We start from the raw sequence: 22,740 nt of genomic DNA on the forward strand, positions 1-22,740 counted from the left end.
CATTTGCGCTTCTTCATAATGAGGATGTTTAATTTTCGTTGGTAAAATAAAACGGAAAAATAAAAGAAAAAGAAAAGAGTTGGTGTTAATTAAAGATTGGAGTAATATTTTGGCTGATTGCACTACGTATGCCCCAAAGAAATGGGGAAACAATACAATGTCTTAATAATCAATAAATATAATAGTAAAGTAATGAAAGCGAAAGAACGTAGTAGGACGAGGGGATCCCAACAAAAATCACCTCGGGGCCAGACATTTGTCGTTACGCTGGTGATACACATTTGTATTTATATATATTGGGTAAAGTGAAATTACTTGCAAACAAGCTCTCGTAGCTCAGTTGGTTAGAGCACCCGTTTAGTAAGCGGGAGGTCTTGAGTTCGACTCTCAACGAGAGCATATTAATAAATTTTTTAGCTTCATCGTTTTGTTTTTATGTTTTACTGGCAATTGAACCCTTGTAGGCAACCCGGGGTTTGTTTCAATTCAAACAACGTAAAAGATTTTGTATAATTTTTTTTTTTTTTGCTGACGAGCCAAGTTTATTTCAATGTCATCTTCACTTGGTTGAAGCTATGGCCGTTGCAACTCCATCACTTTTCTTTATATGGCTTCTGCTCGTGTTGCCTTCAATCAGCTCCGCTACAGAATTTTCTTTAGGTAAAAGTAAAACTCTTGCCACTGCTGAGGTTCTGATTCGTTTCACTCAACGATTCCTTTTTTTTTTAAGTAGCTTTTCCGCGAGAAGTAATTGATTCGACACCCGTGAGCTAGTTGTTGGAGTACGGGGCTTTAAACAGAAAAATAAATATAGTGATTATAGATTGAAGTGTGACAATGTTGATCGATTTAGTTTCAATTTGTGTATTTGTGGTTTGTGATTTTAGGGTTTTAGTGTGAAGATTATATTTTTGCAAGTTATTAATTTTCTTTTCGGAAGTAGGGTTTTTCTGTCCTCCCATAATTGACTAATTGAGCCCTTGAGTTCTCGATATTTTTGGCTCCCGGGAATTTAGCTCATAATGGAACACTGGTTTTGTATCCTATATCTCAAGTAAGAGTTTTATGATGAGCACATTGTAATTTATTACTAAACTCTTAGATACCGTCTAATGGAGTTGGAAATAGTCCAGTGACAAATTGCTGCCAAAAAGCTTAATATGGAATAATTTCAATTTTTGGGAAGACTGTGTATCTGGGTATCAAGAACATTGATAATTTATTTCTTTCTTGACAATTGACGCACATTTGCCTTTCTTGAAATATCGGACATTTTGGTTTTGCAGTTGTTTCTGAGAATACAACGTTGCATCTATCTCCAAGCTTGGTCGTAGAAAAGTCTCCAGGATTGAAGCCTGGAACGAAAGTAAAATGTGAGAGAGTTCAAATTCATGGATTGCCAAGACTTAATCATTTGAACAAGTTTGCCTATTCTGTGAAGGTAAAAGTTTCACGTGCCAACCCGAGTGGTCGTTCTCCAAGTATTGAGATGTGTTTCCATAGGTGAGTTTTGTATAAAGCAGACTGAACTTGGATTAAGTTGATAACTTAGTGTTCTATTTCCTAATAACTATACTCTCTCGTCCGGATCTACTCGGAATGAATTATAAGTGCTTGTGAAGCATGTTGATGCTGCTGAGGTCCTGAGCAACTATTGTATTCAATAATATAATACATGAATCTCCTTTAGATTAGAAACAGCCATCATTTTTGTTTCCTTTTACTTCGGTCTACTTTTACTTTTCATTTTCATTTTCCGTTTCATATATTATATGTTAAGATGTGTATGCGCCTCGTGTATCTGTGTGCTGTCTCCTAAAAACAGACTTTATCGCTCAAATTATACATCGCAGGAATTTATCTCTTGGGATAGCAATGTGCTCCCAAGACAAATGGGAAATGTTTACTGAGGGATTATGGATTAAATCAATGTCCCCTTTTGATCACAAGCTCTTAGATATAAGGATGGGAGGATCTTATTCAGAAACCCTTGAGGTCTCTCTTGCTGAAGGTTTGTCTCGGTAATCTTTTTTTTGATTCTGAAATCATTTTTACTGCCACAGTCTTGGTCTTCTGTTAGCTGTTTCAGTTTCTCTTTCTTTTTTTTTGTGTCCTTTTGGTTAGTGACACTCCCTCATTTTGCAGAATTTTTCTTGTACCGTGTAATATTCCTGTTTTGGGGGATACTGATGATGGCTCTTGCTTCCTGGCTAAGTGAATCTTTAATTTTCTACTATAGTGGTGCCATGGCAGTAGGAGTATTTCTTGTGGCATTAATGGTCCTTTTCCAGGTTTTTCTTTTACTTTTGCATGCATGTGTATGTTAATTACTGGTGCAAAAGACCCCGGGATTAAGATTTAAGAAGAATTTTTTGAATGTATACTGAGTGGGTGGTTTGCTAGAAGTCCTAGAATCTCATGGGCACAATTAATTTATATTGCATGGAGATGCATTAATCTTGTTTTGTTTTTGTTTTCGTTTTTGTTTTTGTTTTTGTTTTTGTTTTCTTTTCTTTTTTCCGTGTATTTCATTGTATTTCCTTCCAGCATTTTTCTTGTTCTTTGACAGGGTATGAAGCTTCTTCCCACTGGTCGGAAGAGTTCACTTGCGATTTTCCTATACTCATGCCTTGTATGTATATGAAAAATCAAAACATCCTATTCTTCTGTTTTGTTAATTTGATTGATGATGTGTGCTTTTATATAAATCTTTATTCAGGTTGGACTTGGAACTTTCTTTCTACAGTACGTGCCTAGATTGTTTAGATCACTACTTGTTGAGGTTGGACTTTCTGAAGACATATATGATCCTGTATGTAAGTTTTTCATATCAATTTCTTTCAGATTCCGCACAATCTTGAATCTTCCATCATTTAGATTCTCTCGTGGCAGTGGAATACAGCCATTGCTCTTACATACACTGTCTATATAATGCAGATGGTATTATTTCTGTTGGTTTTTGTAACAATTTTTGGAGCTTGGCTGGGTTATTGGGTGGTTCGCAAATTTGTGCTCACAGAGGATGGATCCATTGACATAGGTGTTTCTCATTTCGTTACTTGGGCTATCCGGATTGTTTCCTCTATGATGATTCTTCAGGTCCCTTTTCTGTTTAGTAGCACCTGAGTGCCAAAATTATCTTCTCTTTGCTGAGAGAGTGCTAAAATGCTCAATAATGTATGCTTCAGAGTTCTGTAGATCCTTTGTTAGCAGCAGAGGCATTGATGTGTGGAATCTTCATCTCCTCAGTGTTGAAAAAATTGATACACCCAAAAGTCGTTCGTCGTGTTTATAAGTAAGTCTATGTAACGAGCATGAGCATCCGTTATTGGTTGGTAAGATTTGGTTACACTGGTATTGATGAACTTAAAATGTGGTAGTGTCTTATGGAATTTGGAAGTCTTCGTGCATGGGATTAACCATCTTTCCTCGATAAAATTGGTTCAAGTCTATGCTATATTTAGTAAATTTCATTTTATGTAGCATAGACCATTAGATTATATATGCTGTATAGGAACTATGCAATGCATTGAATTTCATGCTATGTAGCATAGTCTGAACCAAAGGAGAATGTGTTCTGCATGCTCTGTGCTTTCCTGTGATGTTTGATTGTTCCAAAACGATATTGCAGAAAGTTGTCAAGAGTCGAAAAGATCAATCACAGAAAATCACCTGATCCCTATACATCACCAGCCAACATCTCATCCGTCTCCAAACCCTTGAACAGAACTCCTTATTCTTCCAGTCAAGGTAAAAGTTTCCTTGGGAATTCAAATATTCTTCCCTTCAAACTGAATCATCAAATTTAACGTATGCCAGTTTTCTTGAAATATTAGTTTTTCCATGTTCTCAGCTTCAACTAGCCAGTCGCCCACAAGATTGTCTAATGCAGAGACTTTCTATTCTACGTTCCACGACACTCCTGATCGAAGAAAATTTTCCGAGGCCGAATGGAATAAATTCGGTAGGGAGTCCACACGGCAAGCGCTGGAAGGGCTTGTTTCTTCTCCAGATTTTAGTAAGTGGGCCGTCGCTCATGCAGATAGGATAACTTTGGCTCCAAAGAAAGAAGACGTTGAAGACAAGAACCGGAGATGGTTCGGTTGGTTTTGAAGATTCGTCTTGATTCAAGTTGGCTCTTATTCTGTACTTTAGAGTGGTGATATGTTTGGTCAACTCCTCGTATTTTGTCCACTCTAGGCTTCGCTAACCCATTGATTGTTGATTACTAAAAAATAGTGTACACGATGATTTTTTGCTTAATGTTCATCTTCCCCCCCCCCCCCCCCCTAACCCCCCCCTAATGGCATAATAGCCAATTCACCTGAATTCCTATAATTTATCGACTCAGTTGGATGATTGTGTCAAAAGTTTAAGCATGTTATAATTGTGATCTTGTCCTAATTGTAGCCATAATGTAGAACTTGACTTCAATGCCAATCTCACAATTGATCTGACACATCAAATGCAAAAATCTATGGATCTGATGGAAATGGAATATTTATATATATATATATATTTCCATTTGTCACGAGTTGTGACTTGGCGAGTGATGCAGATTTTGATTGACCACAGTGTGGTCTCATCACATCACATTGTGTCGGTATATTCCCCAAAAACAGGGTTTATTCAATTCATGTACGGCATCAACACGTACGTCCATTTATATGCTCTCAAAGTCACCTGCTTTTCTCCATTTCAGAAATCCATCTTCGTTTTCTCTACCTTCAACTATTAAAAACATGTGCATGGCTAAGCCATTGGGTCTGTTTCTTCAGTTCCCGAGCCATGAAGATAACAAATTCGGAAGGGCAGATTTAAAAGGGAAAATTGGATTTGCTTATGGTGGGAAATATAAGAAGGGACATGTTTCCCCGGTCAGGTGTTGCGGCCGTACGTGGGCGGAGGCAATGAGGGAGGCGCAGCCGTATTTTGTGGCACATAGAGGTTGTACAATTGTGGTGGCGCTGTCCAGTGGGATTGTTGATGGCCCGTATTTGCCTTCCATCCTCCAGGTATGCCTTTCTGTTCAGCGTAGAGAAATTTCCAGATATTAAAATACAGGCTAATCAAAGTTGAATCACTGTTGGTGATTTGTGTGTGTGTTGGCATATCATGCTGCCACTTGCACGAGACAACAAAAAGATGGTTTAATGTTGTCCACCACTTCAGTAAATTTAATGTTCATGTTGATATGTTGCAATTGCAATATTCTTTAGTCGGAAATAATAGCAATTTTGGTACACGTGATACATGTTTAACGTAATAAACAAAAATCATATATGTATATGAAAAATTGATCTTCAAAAAAAATGTGTATGAAAAATTGAGGAATACAAAAAATAAAAAAAAGAAAGAAATATAGGTAGTAAGCGATTCCTATAACTTTAAATTGTTGGTGATAGAGTACGAAGAAAGAATGTAGTTTTGATTTTGATTTCTTTATTTTTTATCAATAAAAATGAAAGAGTATTTTATATCGTAGATGTGCAATTTGACGGACCAAAACTGTTAGTACAGACGTCTCAAGCTCGAGTAAGTTTCTTGTGAGACAATCTCACTGATCTCTATCTACGAGAACGTGTCAACTTTACTTATATTTATAATAAAAATAATAATACTTTTAACATAAAAAAAATAATTTTCCTTAATGACTCATAAAACTATCTTCACACGAGTTTTTTGTCCTCAAACTTTATATATGAATATAGATAGATATGGAAATAACAATCGTGGTTTCAGATCTCGGTGATGAAACATCGATTGTGAATCGTGATTTATGACCAAGGTTTTAACTTTTAACGTGATGCGATTATCATAAAATGGGTACCCAGGGTGCGTAAATTCCCGGGCGAAATAGCAGGCGAGTTCCTCGTTTGTTTGGAGATGAAGCCTGCACGCTGAAAAACAAGGAAACTCGTAAGTGGGGAGCCGGAATGGTTTTCGGCGTCGTCACTCCGATGCTTAAGTCAGACTAAGATGTATGGAGTGGGCTTATGATGTTTAAGAAAGTGAGTGTGTGCGGAAATGATAATGATAAGTGAGAGATTCTGAAAGTTAGGTCAAGCGCCCGAGCCTGGTCTTTATACTCGTCCGCTTGGGTCATCAATGATTATTGGGTATGGGCTTACTGACAGCTTTTCGGGTGATGGGATGGTTACCACGTGTGATTTAGACACCTCGTAATCTCAGGAAAGATCTCATTCCGTTGGAACGTGATTAGGAATTATTTGGTCTGTGCTTAGAACCTGAAATACTCCAAGTAGACGTGGCCGATTCCTGGCCCTAAGAATAGAAAAGCCTAGGTCCCACCAGCTTTCCTTCCTTTCCTACCTTTCGAAGGCTTATTCCTAGGTACCCGGCTCCCATGATTTTACCCGGGCTCCTCTCGATCTCCCGGGATCCCAAGACTTCCCGGGTCTTCGTAACCCTCCCGGGCTTTCTTTCCCCGGGTTATTTTACCAGGATATCACCACTTTTTCTAAAAATAGTCAAGCTAGGACCTGCTCCGCTGTCCCGAGGAATTAGTGTCATTGTGGTGCCTTTGTTTTTTATGCCCGAGTGTTTGAAACCCTCCCGGGCTTTCTTACCCCGGGTTATTTTTCCAGGATATCACCACCGGGTAAAGTACAAGCCTGACGTCATCCCTAACGGCTTCGTAGTGTGTGTGTCAGAGGTCCTGTCAAAGGTCGTTTCAACTTCTTGAGCACGCTTCGCGTATCGCTGCCGTTCATTTCAAAATACACGGCCCAGATTGTTTTGGCATCTACGAGTATTTAATCCTTGTGACCTTTCCTTCCTCTTCTCATCGTATTCCCTATTGCGCAATTGTTCTATGGTTTCTTGAAATTCTCCTCAAGCATCTGTCGCTCGTTCCTTGCACTCCCTTATTTGCTCTTTATCCTGTAAGTTCTTTCTCTTCTCATGTCTACTGGTACATCTTCTACCTCTGGGGCAAATTCCAAAGGCTCGCCTAGAGACGAGGAGGCAAATGGCAGCTCGAGCGATGCTCGCTCCGCCTCAGCTCTCCCTCCCGCCCCCGCCTTGTTAAGAAATCTTCTCGCCCTCCATCCAGACCTTCCGCAGCTGCCTCCTCTCACCCCAAGGAAAAAGGAAAAAAGAAAGTGAAGAACCCTAAACTCCTTGCGTCTGCCCCATCTGCCCTGGGGTGGTACACTTATCTCCCTAGCACCCTGTCTCAAGGGGCTGCGGAGGAATTGCGCTACTCAGGGGAAATTCCTCCATCTTACTCCTTGTTACGTCCACTACCAGGGATTACTCCCGATACACCCCCAGCCAACTGTTATACCTTTTTCGAGACCAAATTCGCGGTGGTCTTCGATTTCCCATTCCCCCTTTTTATTTGGCAGTCGCCAATTTTTTTGGAGTCCCTGTTAACCAATTCCACCCGAACTCCTTCCGAATTATGGCCTCCACTTATATTTTTTTCAAAATGCATAACTTAGCCATTACTCCTCTTATTCTTCATTATTTTTTTACTTGCCGGTTCAATGAAGGGGCTTTTTCTTTGGCTGCCCGGCTGAACGCCCGCTTCCTTTCCTATATCCCTTCTTCTTTGAAGGGATGGAAGGAAAGATATTTTTTCATCCAACCCCCCACTCCTTTCCCTTTTAGGACAGGGTTCATATCGAGTCTCCCTCCTCAACCTGAGCTTCCCGGCCATTATAAAGTCGAGGAGCCCTATATTCGCAGCCTAGCTTTAGTCGGAAGAAAAAACTTTTCTTCTCCCGTCCTCCTAACCAATGAGAACATGATTGCTTACGGGTTGGGTACCCGGGTGGAAGATCCTCTGAATCAGGTGATCGATGCATACGGTGCCCCGGGGGCTCAACCTGGTAACAATCTTGATTCCCTTTCTTCTACTCTTCCTTGATCATTTTTTAAGCATTGGTACTCATGTGTTTCTTTTAGTGCAGATTCGTCTGATATGATAAGGGAAGAGTTTGCCCGGCGGGAAGCGGAGAGGAGGGCTGCCCGAGAAAAATCTCAAGCCTTAGCTGAGAGGAAGAAGAAAGCCAGGATGGAGGAGGAAAACCGCACTCTCCTACATAATCCTCTGCGTCTGCTACCAGCTTCCACCCCTCCTCCTATCCAGCCAACACCTTCGGCTCCTCTGTCTCTACCAGGGAATGCCGAAATTCCGGAGACCCGGGCCATGGCATTGGCCCAACTGCAGCTGGAATCTCGAGCCCAAATGTCCCTGTCCCTGGGGGATTTAGAAGATGAGATACCGCTTTCCCAACGCAAAAGGAAAGCCGTCCAGGCACCTGAGATGATCGATCTGAGTGACTCAGAGGAAGTCATTCCCAATCAGATCCTGGCTCCAGTTGCCCCACCTTCCTCCGTGGTCCTTCAAGCGCCGGGTTGGGAGGTGCCTATTCCTAGTGGTGAGCAAGCCAGCGGCGCCTGGGGTAGCCGGGTGGATGTTACTGTCTGGGGCTCTCGATTCCCTCTCTTCCTGTCAGGGACGGCTTCTTCCAAAGTGACCCGTATCCAGAGCATGTTATCTCCCGAGGACCATTCCTTACTATCGGCCTGTGGTGTCACCTCCAAACTCTCCGAGGGTATCTCGCATGCTTATACGGTAGACCCTTATCATTTTATACTAAAAAAGGTATTATATTTCCTACTCTAATCAATGGGGGTTTCTTGGATGCAGGGCTTATGTATGCTAGCTAACGCTTTAGATGAGGCTAATGCTAGCCTTGTCAGGGAGAGTGATAGGTGCGGCTCCTTTGAGGAATGAATTGCCCAACTCCGTACACAGGCGGCCAGAATGGAAGAGGCTCACGAGGCAGAGGTTCAGTCTCTTCGAGGATCATTGGAAAGTTCCCGGGCGGACATGGCTCGGGTACAAGAGAGCTGGAGGCGAAAACTAGCCGAATTCCAATATAGCCGTTCTACTGAAATTCAATCCCTCCAGGCTCAGTTAGAGCAGATTACAGGGGAGCTTTTCCTGGTTCAGGAGGAAAAAGACTTGGCTTGGAAAGAGGTGGAGAAGCTTCAAGCAACCGCGGAGATAATGCATGACAAGCTGATAGTTGCACGCACGGAGGCGGACCTGCATCATTATTTGGCTTTGGATGCTGCCCAAGCTCTAGAGAAGCGCTCGGGCTCTGAAGCTGAGTGGAAGGAGTCTTTCCTGTCTTCCAAGGAGTTCGAGAAGATGGTGATAGACAGGTCCTTCGAATTTTTTGCCAAGGGCTTCGACCTCTGTTCAGCTCAATATGAAGCAGCTGGTCTAACACAGGAAGGGATTCCGAATTTCAACCAGGCCATTACTTCTCTATATTTCGGGCCTGTGGACGAGGAGGGGAAACCCCAGGAAGGGGCAAACCTGTCTGAGCCTCGGGCTTAAGATCTTATTCTTTTTAGCAGATAGACAGCTTTCTTCTAGAAGTTTTTAGGCTGTTTCCAGTATTTGTACATATTATGACTCTTTTATCAATGAATATCAAACTCTGTTTTTAGAAGTCTTTATTTTGCATTCTGCCTTGCTCATTTGCTCATAATAACATCTCTGAAGACAATTATCTTTATAGTCACCCAGGAAGAGTTCCCTATTAAAACGGTCGAAAATTACCGCGGGCTTGGGGTACCAGGGTGGTAGATCACCTGGGTTTTGAGGTGCCAGGGTGGTGGATCCCCTGGACTTATATTGCTCGTGAATTACCTCGGGCTTTGAGTACCAGGGTGGTAGATCACCTGGGTTTCGAGGTGCTAGAGTGGTGGATCACCTGGACTTATATTGCTCGTGAATTACCACGGGCTTTGAGTATCAGGGTGGTAGATCACCTGGGTTTCGATGTGCCAGGGTGGTGGATCACCTGGACTTATATTGCTCGTGAATTACCACGGGCTTTGAGTACCAGGGTGGTAGATCACCTGGGTTTCGAGGTGTCAGGGTGGTGGATCACCTGAACTTATATTGTTCGTAAATTACCACGGGCTTTGAGTACCAGGGTGGTAGATCACCTGGGTTTCGAGGTGCCAGGGTGGTGGATCACCTGGACTTATATTACTCGTGAATTACCACGGGCTTTGAGTACCAGGGTGGTAGATCACCTAGGTTTCGAGGTGCCAGGGTGGTGGATCATCTGGACTTATATTGCTCGTGAATTACCACATAATTTGAGTACCATGGTGGTAGATCACCTGGGTTTCGAGGTGCCAGGGTGGTGGATCACCTGGACTTATATTGCTCGTGAATTACCACGGGCTTTGAGTACCAGGGTGGTAGATCACCTGGGTTTCGAGGTGCCAGGGTGGTGGATCACCTGGACTTATATTGCTCGTAAATTACCACGGGCTTTGAGTACCAAGGTAGTAGATCAACTGGGTTTCGAGGTGCCAGGGTGGTGGATCACCTGAACTTATATTGCTCGTGAATTACCACGGGCTTTGAGTACCAGGGTGGTAGATCACCTGGGTTTCGAGGTGCCAGGGTGGTGGATCACCTGGACTTATATTGCTCGTGAATTACCACGGGCTTTGAGTACCAGAGTGGTAGATCACCTGGGTTTTGAGGTGCCAGGGTGGTGGATCACCTGTCCTTACATTGCTCGTGAATTACCACGGGCTTTGTATGCCATGGGGCTAACATAGGCTTAAAATACTTACAATTGACCAAAATGTATTTTTATTCATATAACAGGAAGAAACATAATTTACAAGGCAGCTGGTGCTTTAAGAATAGTAAGACTTAAGATGCACTGTGTTCCAGGGCCTCAGTAGGACCTTGCCCTGGTTGTCTTCCAGGTACCAAGCGTTTCTTCCTATCCTCCGAACGATCTTGTAAGGTCCTTCCCACTTTGCTTCCAGCTTTTTTACCTCTCCTGCTGGGTTAACCTTCCTCAACACCAGGTCTCCTATCTGGAATTCTCGGGACTTGACCTTTTGGTTGAAATCCTTTATTATCCTGCCCCGATAAGCTTCCATTCGTATAGCGGCCCGTTCCCTTTTTTCTTCAATCAATTCTAGCTCCTGTGTCCGGACCACAGTTTCTCCTTCCTGGTAGGCTTTTACCCGGGAGGATATCTGTCCAATCTCCACCGGCAACACGGCCTCAGACCCATACAACAGGCTGAAAGGTGTTTCTCCTATGTCTGTCCTTGGGCTAGTACGATAAGCCCAAAGTACACCAGGAATTTCTTCCACCCAACTTTTACAAGCACCAAAAAGTCGAGTCTGTAAAGATTGGATGATTGTCCTATTGGCTACTTCAGTTTGCCCCTTGCTCTGGGGGTAGGCTACTGAAGTTAATGCCTGCTTTACTCTCATCTCGGCGCACCAATCCTTTATTCTCCGTCCTTGAAACAGCCTCCCATTGTCTGAGACGAGCTTCCGGGGTAAACCAAATCGGCAGACAATGTTTTTTCAGATAAACCCCAACACAGCTCCTTCAATGATTTTTGCCAAAGGCTCAGCTTCCACCCATTTAGAAAAATAATCCACTGCAACTAGCAAGAACTTCTTTTTCCCGGGACCCATAGGGAAAGGCCCCACGATATCTAGACCCCATTGATCAAAAAGGCAAGACGCCCACACCGCCTGCAACTCTGCCGCTGGTTTGCGAGAAAAGCTCCCAAACCTTTGGCATCCTTCACACGTTTTGACTGTCTGCCGGACATCCTGCTGTAGAATAGGCCACCAGTATCCTGCCAACAAAGTACGCCGGGCTAAGCTCAGATCCCCTCCATGATCTCCACAGCACCCTTCATGTACTTCCTGAAGTACATAACCCACTTCCTCCTTGGACATGCATCTCAATAAGGGGACCTGAAAAGATCATCGATATAATTTTTCATTGATCAGGGTAAATCGAGTTACCTGTCTTTTGAGCTTTCGGGCCGGTACCTCTTCTTCAAGAAGGATTCCTGTGCAAAAAACCGATGAGGGGAGTCATCCAGGATCCTTCCAAGGCTTCTTCTACTCCTTCTCCTATGGCCATCACCGAGCCCGACTGTTGTATCACCTCCCGGATATCAATACTAGTCAGAGATGCTGCCATTTTGGCTAGGGTGTCTGCCTCAGAATTATGCTCCCGGGAAATTTGCTCTATGCTCCAGCTAGAAAATTCCCCTCCTTGTCGCCTGACAAGCCCCATATACTCATGCAATCTTCTTTCTCTAATGCTAAAGGTTCCCTGGACTTGCTGCACTACCAACTGGGAATCAGAATACACAATTACATGCCCGGATCCTGCCTCTCGGGCCAATTTTAAACCTGTGATTACTGCCTCATACTCTGCTTCATTGTTAGATTTAGAAGGTGGTAGCCTTACTGCCACCTTGGTTTTCTCCTGGATGGGAGAAATTAGGATCACGCCTACCCCGCTTCCTTCCAAACTGCTGGCCCCATCTACAAAAATTCTCCACATATCCTCCTGGCCAAATGTGATAACCTCAGTCAAGAAGTCAGATATAGCTTGCGCCTTGATAGCTGCTCGGGGCTTGTATTCTACGTCGTACTCCATCGCCTACTTGACTAATCGGCCTTTAGCATCCGGATGAGTCATAACCCAGCCCAAAGGGCTATTGGTTAAGACCGTGACCGGGTGAGATAAGAAGTAAGGTCTGAGCTTTCGAGCTGTCAGGATGAGGGCCAGGGTCATCTTTTCCATTTCACTGTATCAGATCTCTGGCCCCTTCAGAGCATGACTCACATAATAAACTGGTTTTTGGTCTCTCCCTCTTCCTTTATCAACACCGTGCTCACGACATATTCTGTTGTGGAAATATAAACCCATAACCTTTCTCCGGGCTCGGGTTTAACCAGGATGGGCAGATTTGCCAGATGCTCCTTCAACTCCTGGAAAGCTCGTTCACAATCCTCACTCCATCCGAACCTTTGAGCCTTCCTCAACACCTGAAAGAAGGGATGACTTCGATGGGCAGACTGAGCAATGAAACGAGACAAGGCGATGATTCTCCCGGTCAACCGCTGCACCTCCCTGATGAATAAGGGTGATGGCATCTCCCTCAAGATCTTTACTTTCTCTGGGTTCACCTCTATTCCTCTCTCGGTTACTACAAATCCCAAAAACTTTCCACTCTTAACACCGAACACACATTTAGTCGGGTTAAGCTTCACCCCGTACCTTCGCAAGGTACCAAAAGTTTCTTCCAAGTCAGAGATAAAATTGTCCCGGGTCCGGGACTTCACCAAAATATCATCCACGTATACCTCCACATTCCTGCCCAATTGGCTTTGGAAAACTTTGTCCATCATCCTTTGATATGTGGCTCCTGCATTTTTTAACCCAAAAGACATAACCACATAACAAAACATTCCTCCAGATGTAACAAAACTGACCTTATCTTGATCCTCTCGAGCTAAAGGGATCTGATGATATCCCTGATAAGCATCCATAAAGCAAAGCAGCTCAAAACCGGAAGTAGAATCCACCAATTGATCAATCCGAGGCAGAGGATAGCAGTCCTTGGGGCAGGCCTTGTTCAAGTCGCGGAAATCAATACACATTCTCCACTTCCCTGTATTTTTGGGTACCAACACCACATTAGATAACCAAGTAGGAAATTGTACCTCTTTGACGTGTCCTGCTTCTAGCAGCTCCTGGACTTGATCGGCAATGACCTTGTCCTTCTCTGTCCCGAAGTGTCTTTTCTTTTGCTTAATAGGTCGGGATCCCGGGAGGATATTTAGCTTATGCTCAGGCACGTGAGCCGGGATTCCAGTCAGCTCTTTGGGAGACCAGGCAAACACATCCATGTTCTGAGCCAGTCAAGCTTTTAACTGCTTAACCAAAGCGGACTCCAAACCACGAGCAATCCTGGAAATCCTCCCCGACTGTCCGGGCACTAACTCCACCTCCTCATATTCTTCTTTCACTTCTCCCACTGTGGATACCTCCTCCCTCCTAGAACCGTCCCTTCCTTCCTTTCCCTGGGCTTTCTTATTGTCCACTCGGTCGGTATCCGCATAACACCGCCGGGAAAAATGCTGATCTCCTTTTACTTCACCAACTTGATTGCCCACCGGGAATTTGATCTTTTGGTGATATGAAGAGGCGACAGCCATAAAGGCATTTAGGGCCGGTCTCCCCTAAGATAATATTGTAGGAAGATGAGGCTTCCACCGCAGTGAAGAGAGCCATGACGGTCTTCTTTATGTCACCCGATCCCAAGGTGATTGGTAACCACACTTCCCCTCTAGGCCGGACGGTATGTCTAGCGAACCCATACAAAGACGTTTTTACGGGATTGATCTCACACCCCTGCAAATCCTTTTGCTCGAATGCTTCCTGGAAGATGACATTCACAAAACTCCCGGAATCCACAAACACTCTTCTTACATCATAATTAGCAACTCGAGCCCGGATGAGCAAAGCGTCGTTGTGAGGTAAGCATACTTATTCTAAATCTCCCGGCCCAAAGGTAATGACAGGGCAGAGATCTAGCCTTCGGGTCTCTACTCCCATAATTTCTCTTTTACTCCAAGATTTTCGAGCCCTATTAGAATTCCCATCCGTAGATCCTCCCGAAATCATGTTAATCACTCATTTGGAAGATCCTTCTCGGGGTTCTTTGTCTGGCCTCCAAGGTGTCACTTCCCGGGCCTTTGGGGGGTCTGGCCTATTGATCCGTGGGACGACAGGCCTTGGCGCCCAGGGGAGTCCCCGATGCTTTTTCTCCACCTGTCTTGCTTCCTCGGGTATAGGCCGTTTTGGTTCTACTATGAGCCTCCGACACTCACTGGTGTCGTGGGTTTTTACTTGATGCACCGAGCAATATTTTTTTGGTCTTTTCGGAGGCACTGGTTGGGAATTCTCCTCACACAGATGAACCCCTTGATCCCGGGCTATCTTGTGAGGAGCGTAGGTTGCAAGCCTCCCCGGTTGATCCTGCCTTCTCCTCCCTTGACTACCCTGGTTTCCCTTCTCCCTGTGTCCTTCCTTCCTGCCTTTCTCTCTCTTCTGTCGTTGGGTGTTCTACATATTGATATACTTCTTGGCTCGAGTCAAGAGGTCCTCAAAGTATCGGGGAGCCCTCTTGGCTAAAGACCGAAAGAATTCTCCTTCTCTAAGTCCCTGTGTGAAAGCGGTGATTTTGGTTTCCGGAGCACACACAGGTACTTCTAGGGCTATCTATCATGTTGAATTTTTTAATATAAGCCCTCAAAGATTCCTCGTCCAACTGCTTTATCTCAAAGAGGCTGAGAGTAGTTTTTTTATACCTCTTGCTGCTGCTGAAGTGTTGCAAGAAGACTTCCCTAAATTCTTTGAAAGTTTTAACACTACCCTCTTCCAAGTTCTCGAACCACCTTTGAGCGGAGTCCACCAAGGTAGTCAAGAATACTTTACACTTGATTTGATCGCCATAACAATGTAACATGGCTACATTTTAAAATCGAGTCACGTGCTCTTCCGGATCGGTGCTGCCATCATACTCCTTGATTTTGGCAGATTTGAAATAGACCGGCAATGGCTCCCCAATGATCTGGGAGAAAGGGCAGCCCAAACTTTTGACCCGCGAGAATTCCCGCGGGTCCGTGTTCTCCAGTTTTTGTATCTTCTGTTTCAACATCTTCAGTTCTCCCGCCATAGTGATATTTGTAGACCCAGCATGTGAGTTCCCCTCCCGTTCTAAATGTATGCTTTCTTTGTTCTTCTCTTTTCCAGGCCTCGGCTCCTGTTCTTTTCCTCCTTCTAGCACTTTTTCGTTCTCTTTCCCTTGACCATCCTTTCCTTCTTCTTGTTGTATGGCCAAGATTCTTTGTACAACAGCGTCTACCATAGCGTTCATTTGCTCTTGAATTGCGGCAATTACTCGATGAGAGCCTTCTGGATTATCAATAATGGTCATATCTACGCCTTGAACTCACTTTCCCACAGACGGCGCCAATGATGCGATTATCATAAAATGGGTACCCGAGGGTGGGTAAATTCCCGGGTAAAATAGCAGGCGAGTTCCTCGTTTGTTTGGAGATGAAGCCTGCACGCTGAAAAACAAGGAAACTCGTAAGTGGGGAGCCGGAATGGTTTTCGGCGTCGCCACTCCGATATTTAAGTCAGACTAAAATGTATGGAGTGAGCTTATGATGTTTAAGAAAGTGAGTGTGTGTGGAAATGATAATGATAAGTGAGAGATTCTGAAAGTTACCTAGGCCAGGCGCCCGAGCCTAGTCTTTATACTCGTCCGCCCGGGTCATCAATGATTATTGGGTATGGGCTTACTGACAGCTTTTCGGGTGATGGGATGGTTACCACGTGTGATTTAGACACCCTGTAATCTCAGAAAAGAGCCCATTTCTTTGGAACATGGTTAGTAATGATTTGGTGCTTAGAACCTGAAATACTCCAAGTAGACGTGGCCGCTTCCTGGCCCTAAGAGTAGAATAGCCCAGGTCCCACCAGCTTTCCTTCCTTTGCTACCTTTCGAAGGCTTATTCCTAGGTACCCGGCTCCCATGCTTTTACCCGGGCTCCTCTCGATCTCCCGGAATCCCAAGACTTCCCGGGTCTTCGTAACCCTCCCGGGCTTTCTTACCCTGGGTTATTTTACCAGGATATCATAACGTAATATCTAAAATAAATTATTTGCATTTCTGCTTCTTTGTTTTTCAAATTATATATTATACTATAAAGTTCAATATACATAACTAGAAATCCAGATACGCAAGCATGAACGTTAAAGAAACACAAACTTGGATTAAATATATATAAATATATATGAAAAAAACTTAAATTCATTGGGAATAGTAGGAAACTGAATACATATATTATTATCTTTAAAATATATATATTTTTATTATTAAATTATAATAACTTGTGATAACCTTTATTTTTTATTAGGGATAATAGCCAAAATAGTCCTGTAAGTTTGCTTCTTTTGTGATTTGGTCTTGTAAGTATTCAATTTTGGGTTTTGACCCTGTAAGTTTAGCTATATTTTGGTTTTTAGTCCTTTTTTATTTAAATTTTTTTTAAATAACCGGACCGATGATTAAACTGATCTAATTTAAAAAAACGGTCCAACTGGTTGGACTGTTTTAACTGGATTGTCGGATCTGAAAATCGTTTATATAATATAATATAATTAATAATATATTTTAAATTATGAAAACCTAAAAAATTTATATAAATAGAAATGTATATTTATCGTAGTTTGAAACTAAATAACTGCATAAATATATTAAAAAAAATTATAAACTCTAATATTAATAAATAATATTTTTAATAAAGAAAATTTTTCAAATAATCATGTATATATATAATAAATATTAAATTAAGGTTTTAAAATAAAAAAAAACTAATTTTTCAAAAAAAAAAATCGAAAAACCAATTTTTTAGTTTTTGATCTGTTTCAATCGTTAAAACGATTTTTGAAAGTTCTTCGGATCAAATTAGTGACCGATTTCGGGTCAAACCGATTGAACCGATCGGTACAGTCCGGTTTTCAAAAAATAGCTTTTAATTGTTAATATCACAACATATACATCATCATTTTAATGTCAGTTAAGCATTTTTAACTGTCACGTCAGCATTTTCTAATGTCACATCAATATTTTATGAAGAAAGGATTAAAAACCAATTATAATTTAATTAATAAGACTAAAACTCAAAATTAAATACTTACAAACCAAAAGATAAAATGAACAAACTTACGTATCATTTTGACTGTATTCCCTTTTTATTACTTGTCGGCATGAAAATAGAAACTCGGAATAAAATAGGTTAGTCTGATATGCGTCCGACGGAACCCTCCGGCCAATGCCCATGAGAGCAACAATTTAGAGTAGGGTTTGGATGCATTTCACATAGGATCGGGTACTGTGGATAGCATGTCAGCATCATTATGTACTCCAATTCTAAACTATCACCGCCTTGGAGAATCATTCTCGTTTCCTTGCTCGATTTGGGGGCTGAGATTCGACAAATTTCGGATCATTAAGAAGGTTGGCGGAATTCAACCGGCGAGAATCTCGTCTTCTTGGGACAATGGTCGCGGAAACAAGATTAACGTGTTGGGAGAAACAGAGGGCTCGGGAATGGAAACGACTAGTTCGGTTAAAGATGAGTTGGTCGTGAACTTCTTTCGCGAGGCGTGGCCGTATTTTATAGCTTTCAGAGGGAGTACTTTCGTTGTTTTGATATCTGCTGAAATCGTTGACAGCCCTCATTTGGATGCTATTCTCATGGCACGATATATTTTCTTTCTTTTTAATTTTATTATCTCGTATGAGCTGTTGGTGTGTGGTATTGCTTCAATTCACAACTTCTGGGACAAAAGATTTATTTGGAGACTTCACGTGGTGCTATGTCAATTGGCTGTGGCTGCATTTTTGTTTATTAGTTAGCTGGATTAGTTATTGGATTTGTGATGGTGGGTTATCTGATCTATGAAGCCTTGTTTGTAGGATATTTCTCTACTTCATGGGTTAGGAATAAAATTTGTTCTTGTTCCTGGCACCCATGTCCAAATCGACAGGCTTCTGGCTGAAAGAGGTGAGCCAAGTTTACATTTTATCATATATCCTGGTTAAAATTAAGATTCATAATGCTTGACTTGGTTTACTGCTGACCATGAAAGCTTTTTGACTCTATTCATGGCTGGAAAATGTTTTAATTGGTTCATGCCGATGTGCAAATATGTATTTGTTTTGGCTTTAGGTAAATATAAATTTGCATGTTTTGTCTTAGGATCGGAACCCAAATATGTCGGTAGCTACAGGATAACAGACCCTGATTCTCTCAGGGCTGCAATGGATGCAGCTGGAAGGATTTGTAGTATGATTGAGGCTCAGCTATCTCCTGGACCTTCATTGAGCGGTATCCGTCGGCATGGTGACAATAGCCGGTGGTATGATGGTGTCAGTGTTGCTAGTGGTAATTTTCTGGCAGCTAAGGTGTGGATATTGGGTCTCCGTTCTCCAGCTTCCGACTTGTAGTCTTGTATCAAATATTAAGCTATATGTTGTGCTGCAATCTGTTTAAAAATTCTTTTAGAGTGAGTTTTCAACTTGAGTTTCATTCGTTTTGTATTGATGGAATTTGATATTCTTCCTTTGGCAGAGACGAGGAGTTGTGGAGGGAGTTGATTATGTTTCGACTGGTGAAGTTAAGAAAATAGATGTCCCTCGCATTCGTGAGAGGCTTGATCAAGACTGCATAGTGATGTTGAGCAATCTTGGTTATTCAAGCTCTGGAGAAGTATTAAATTGCAAGTATGCTATATTATGTGGCTCTTGGTTGGGATTTTTGTTTACATCTGCATAATATATTTGTAGGTTAATTTATTTCACTTGGCCTCATTGATTTTATTTTATTTATATCCATGATAGACGAATATTCTAATTTGGTTTCTATGTTGGGTTGGCTTCTCGATATTTTGCCTGTGCTTCTATTTGGTGGTTGATTGAGTTATAGAAATTTTTCTTTATTGATTCACTTTTTCACTGAAACGCTCAAGTTATTTAAATATGTGCTCTTGAAACTCTTTTGCTGGTTCTTTTTCTTGACTTGACTGCCGTTTGAGTTAATATTTATATTACTACATAGTTTTTGGTGATGCCAATGAGCAAATGAGTCCTAATATCAGTACCTGTTTTTCAATATTGCAGTACTTATGAAGTTGCTACAGCATCTGCCTTGGCTCTCGGAGCGGAGAAACTTATTTGTATCATAGATGGACCAATCCTGGATGAGCACGGAAGGCTTATCCGGTTTTTAACTCTTCAAGATGCGGACATGTTAATACGTAAACGAGCTAAACAAAGCGAGACAGCTGCAAATTATGTAAAAGCTGTTGCGCAAGAAGATGCGGCCTGTGTTGTGCACGACGATTCGAACAATATGTTTTCTTTTCCAAATTGGAATGCTTTCGATGAAGCTCCAAAATTTCAGAATGGTGTTGGCTTTGATAATGGAAATGGGCTTTGGACCCGTGAACAAGGTTTTGCTATTGGAGGGCAAGAGAGGTTGAGTCGCTTAAATGGTTACTTTTCAGAATTAGCAGCTGCAGCCTTTGTTTGTCGAGTAAGCCTCCAGAATTCGCTGCTGCATCCTTTGTTTGCTCTGTTTAGACGATGCACTTATTAGTTAGTTTATATCCCTATTAACTTTTTTTTTTAATTATAATTATAATTATGATTCTATATGTTATCAGGGAGGTGTTCAACGAGTCCATCTGCTGGATGGTACAGTTGGTGGAGTGTTACTGAAGGAATTGTTTCAAAGAGATGGTGTAGGCACAATGGTGGCAAGGTAAACCACATTTTGGATACCATTTGTGTTCTATAGGGGATGCCTTTGAAAGGAACCCTCTTTTTTGGGTAAACTATAGAAAAAAGTGTTTAACAGTAAAGCTGGGGTCCAATATGTTGGTGGTGATTTTCTTCTGCTAACACATGGTATTAATTTCGCAGCGATCTTTATGAAGGGATGCGAACGGCTAAGGTGACCGATCTTCAAGGAATCAAGCAACTTTTGGAACCTTTAGAGGATTCTGGTGTATTGATAAAAAGGTCTCAGGAAGAGGTTAATAATTGTTATCTTTATATTTTTTTGAAACAGCTTAATTAGTCCTCGTACACTTTGATCAGTATATACTTTCCATGGCAGCTACTAGGAGCATTGGATTCGTTTATAGTTGTAGAAAGAGAAGGTCACATTATAGCTTGTGCCGCACTTTTCCCTTTCTTTGAGGAAAAGAGTGGAGAGGTAGCTGCTATTGCTGTTTCTCCCGAGTGCCGTGGACAAGGACAAGGAGACAAATTACTTGGTAAAGCCCCATATATTTTTTTCCATATCAAGTTGGCATTGTTCAATCATTTTGATGACATGACATGAGTCTGCAGATTATATCGAGAAGAAGGCATACTCCCTTGGACTGCAAATGCTTTTCCTACTGACCACACGGACCGAAGATTGGTATGTATTTCTGAATCAGGTATCCTAACACCATGTGTTTTCTCACTTCATCTTTGACAGGTTTGTAAGACGAGGCTTCTGCGAGTGTTCCATCGAGTACATACCAGAACCCAGAAGAAAAAAGATAAATTTAACGCGTAGATCAAAGTATTACACGAAGAGGATCTCACCTGATACGATCGGTATACGCTTGAGCCGTTCTTTCCCATGATGTGACCCTGTCCTCAACTATACACTGCAATACAGCGAGGATAAAACTATGACAAGTGAGCTATAGTTTATTATAACCGAGTTGTGCCTTGCAACACGACTTCACCAAGTTTGAATTCATTTGTTTGATGGAACAACCAAAGTATGTGGTCTAGCTAGCAATGAGGGCCTTGCTTAGGATAAAATTACTAAAATTGCCAGAAAAGTTGCTTCCCCTTCGAAAATTTCTTGCATCTGGACAAAATACATGTGATAGTGTGGCTCTGAATACATTCAACTCGAAATTTGTATATTCTGATTCCAAATTGTCGGGAAAACGCCTGTGAGCAATCTGCGAATTTCGCTACCGATTGCACTGATTAAATCAGCCAATCCAACTCAATTCATTGGATGTTAGTTGTTTTGGTCTACTGTATTCTATTTTTTTTTTTAAAAACAATAATAATAAAATGAATGTCATGATTTTGATACTCTTTTGACATTTTTCAGGCAGAGTCTATTGGATAGTGTTTGTCCATTGAGATTTACTTGGTTAGTGTGATTTATAAGTCATTATGATGGTCTGTGATTTATTCTGTCCACGTTGAAATATAGTGATCGTGGATTTCATGTCATAAAGAAACGAATTACCCTTGTAAAGAGTTCAATTAAATCTATCAAGAAACAAATAAATAATTGGTGTTGAGAAAATATAGCATGAGCCAAAATCAAGAGAGTTAAGAAAAAGGTTTTAAATAAAAATAACGATATTTAGAATTTATCCCCGATACCGAGCGAGTTTGTATATCATTTTTTTTAATTTATTAAGACTGAGAATGTGATAGCAATTTCAATTTTTTTTTAAAAAAAATTAGAATTTATCCCCTATACCGAGCAGGTTTGTATATGATTTATTTTATTTATTAAGACTGAGAATGTGATAGCAATTTCATTTTTTTTTTTAAATCATTCCCGTTTATTCTCTTTTCGGATAAAAAAAATGTATAAAATGAATGATCAAGTGAACTGTCCAGCAATTCATAATTTTTATTTTTTTAAAAATAATTCCTTAATTCTTGTTTTTAGGGTAAATTTTATATTCTTCTAACGATGCAGTAAACGAACCAAGCCGACTCGCGAACTTTTCGATCCGGCTCGAAAAAATATTCGATTCAGATTCGAATTTTTCAAACTCGAGCCAAACTCGAACATGTTCGAACTATTAGTCGAGCCGAACTCGAGTCGAAAATTTATTGTCCGAAAGCTCGCGAGCCTTTATTTAATACCAGTACACTAAGCACATGCATTGCATGTGCACATAATATAATTTTATAAAAATAATAATTAAAAATTAAGATAGTGGGATAGTGGGGATAAGATGTGGAAGTTTTTTAATCATAAATTACATTTTTACCTTTTAATTATTGAATATATTTGAAAGAATTATAAGGATAAATTTGGAAATCTATTAAAATGACCAAAGTTAGTTACTCTAATGAGTTAATCAATTATAATATAGTAAATATATATATATATTTATATATTATATTATATAAAATATAATAAATTTATCGAAAGTTCGCGAACTGACTCGTTATTTTCGAATCGAACTCGAACTCTCTATCGAATCAAACACGAGCC

The 22,740-nt window shown here is 41.4% G+C and overlaps 2 protein-coding genes and 1 non-coding gene across 5 annotated transcripts; all 3 read left to right on the top strand.

Annotated features, from left to right (window-relative positions):
• The first annotated feature begins 325 nt into the window (after window positions 1-325).
• TRNAT-AGU (transfer RNA threonine (anticodon AGU)) lies at window positions 326-399 on the top strand. Its single transcript has one exon. It is a non-coding gene; the product is annotated as a tRNA-Thr (tRNA).
• Window positions 400-428: 29 nt separating this feature from the next.
• Window positions 429-4,353, top strand: LOC140891538 (uncharacterized). 2 transcript variants are annotated; one of them, XM_073300066.1, is made up of 10 exons: window positions 429-660; window positions 1,287-1,503; window positions 1,854-2,011; window positions 2,146-2,291; window positions 2,570-2,632; window positions 2,720-2,782; window positions 2,938-3,099; window positions 3,189-3,295; window positions 3,632-3,750; window positions 3,854-4,353. In XM_073300066.1, exons 1-10 carry the CDS (start codon window positions 576-578, stop codon window positions 4,111-4,113), a joined length of 1,380 nt encoding a protein of 459 aa, XP_073156167.1. In that variant the 5' UTR covers window positions 429-575; the 3' UTR covers window positions 4,114-4,353. The 2 variants fall into 2 exon arrangements, with proteins under 2 accessions (XP_073156167.1, XP_073156166.1); XM_073300065.1 differs by having other exon boundaries at window positions 2,720-2,812; window positions 3,854-4,351.
• A 364-nt stretch (window positions 4,354-4,717) lies between these two features.
• Window positions 4,718-21,587, top strand: LOC140888936 (probable amino-acid acetyltransferase NAGS1, chloroplastic). 2 transcript variants are annotated; one of them, XM_073296631.1, is made up of 10 exons: window positions 4,718-5,015; window positions 18,399-18,486; window positions 18,682-18,887; window positions 19,054-19,205; window positions 19,602-20,016; window positions 20,147-20,244; window positions 20,406-20,517; window positions 20,602-20,761; window positions 20,838-20,910; window positions 20,971-21,587. In XM_073296631.1, the coding sequence occupies exons 1-10, from the start codon at window positions 4,743-4,745 to the stop codon at window positions 21,119-21,121; spliced, it is 1,728 nt and encodes a 575-aa protein (XP_073152732.1). In that variant the 5' UTR covers window positions 4,718-4,742; the 3' UTR covers window positions 21,122-21,587. The 2 variants fall into 2 exon arrangements, with proteins under 2 accessions (XP_073152732.1, XP_073152731.1); XM_073296630.1 differs by lacking the exon at window positions 4,718-5,015 and adding an exon at window positions 17,684-18,179 and having other exon boundaries at window positions 20,971-21,585.
• Window positions 21,588-22,740: the final 1,153 nt, after the last annotated feature.

The sequence above is a fragment of the Henckelia pumila genome, chromosome 3, assembly GCF_033568475.1.
Source record: "Henckelia pumila isolate YLH828 chromosome 3, ASM3356847v2, whole genome shotgun sequence".
In the NCBI taxonomy this organism is placed as follows: Eukaryota; Viridiplantae; Streptophyta; class Magnoliopsida; order Lamiales; family Gesneriaceae; genus Henckelia; species Henckelia pumila.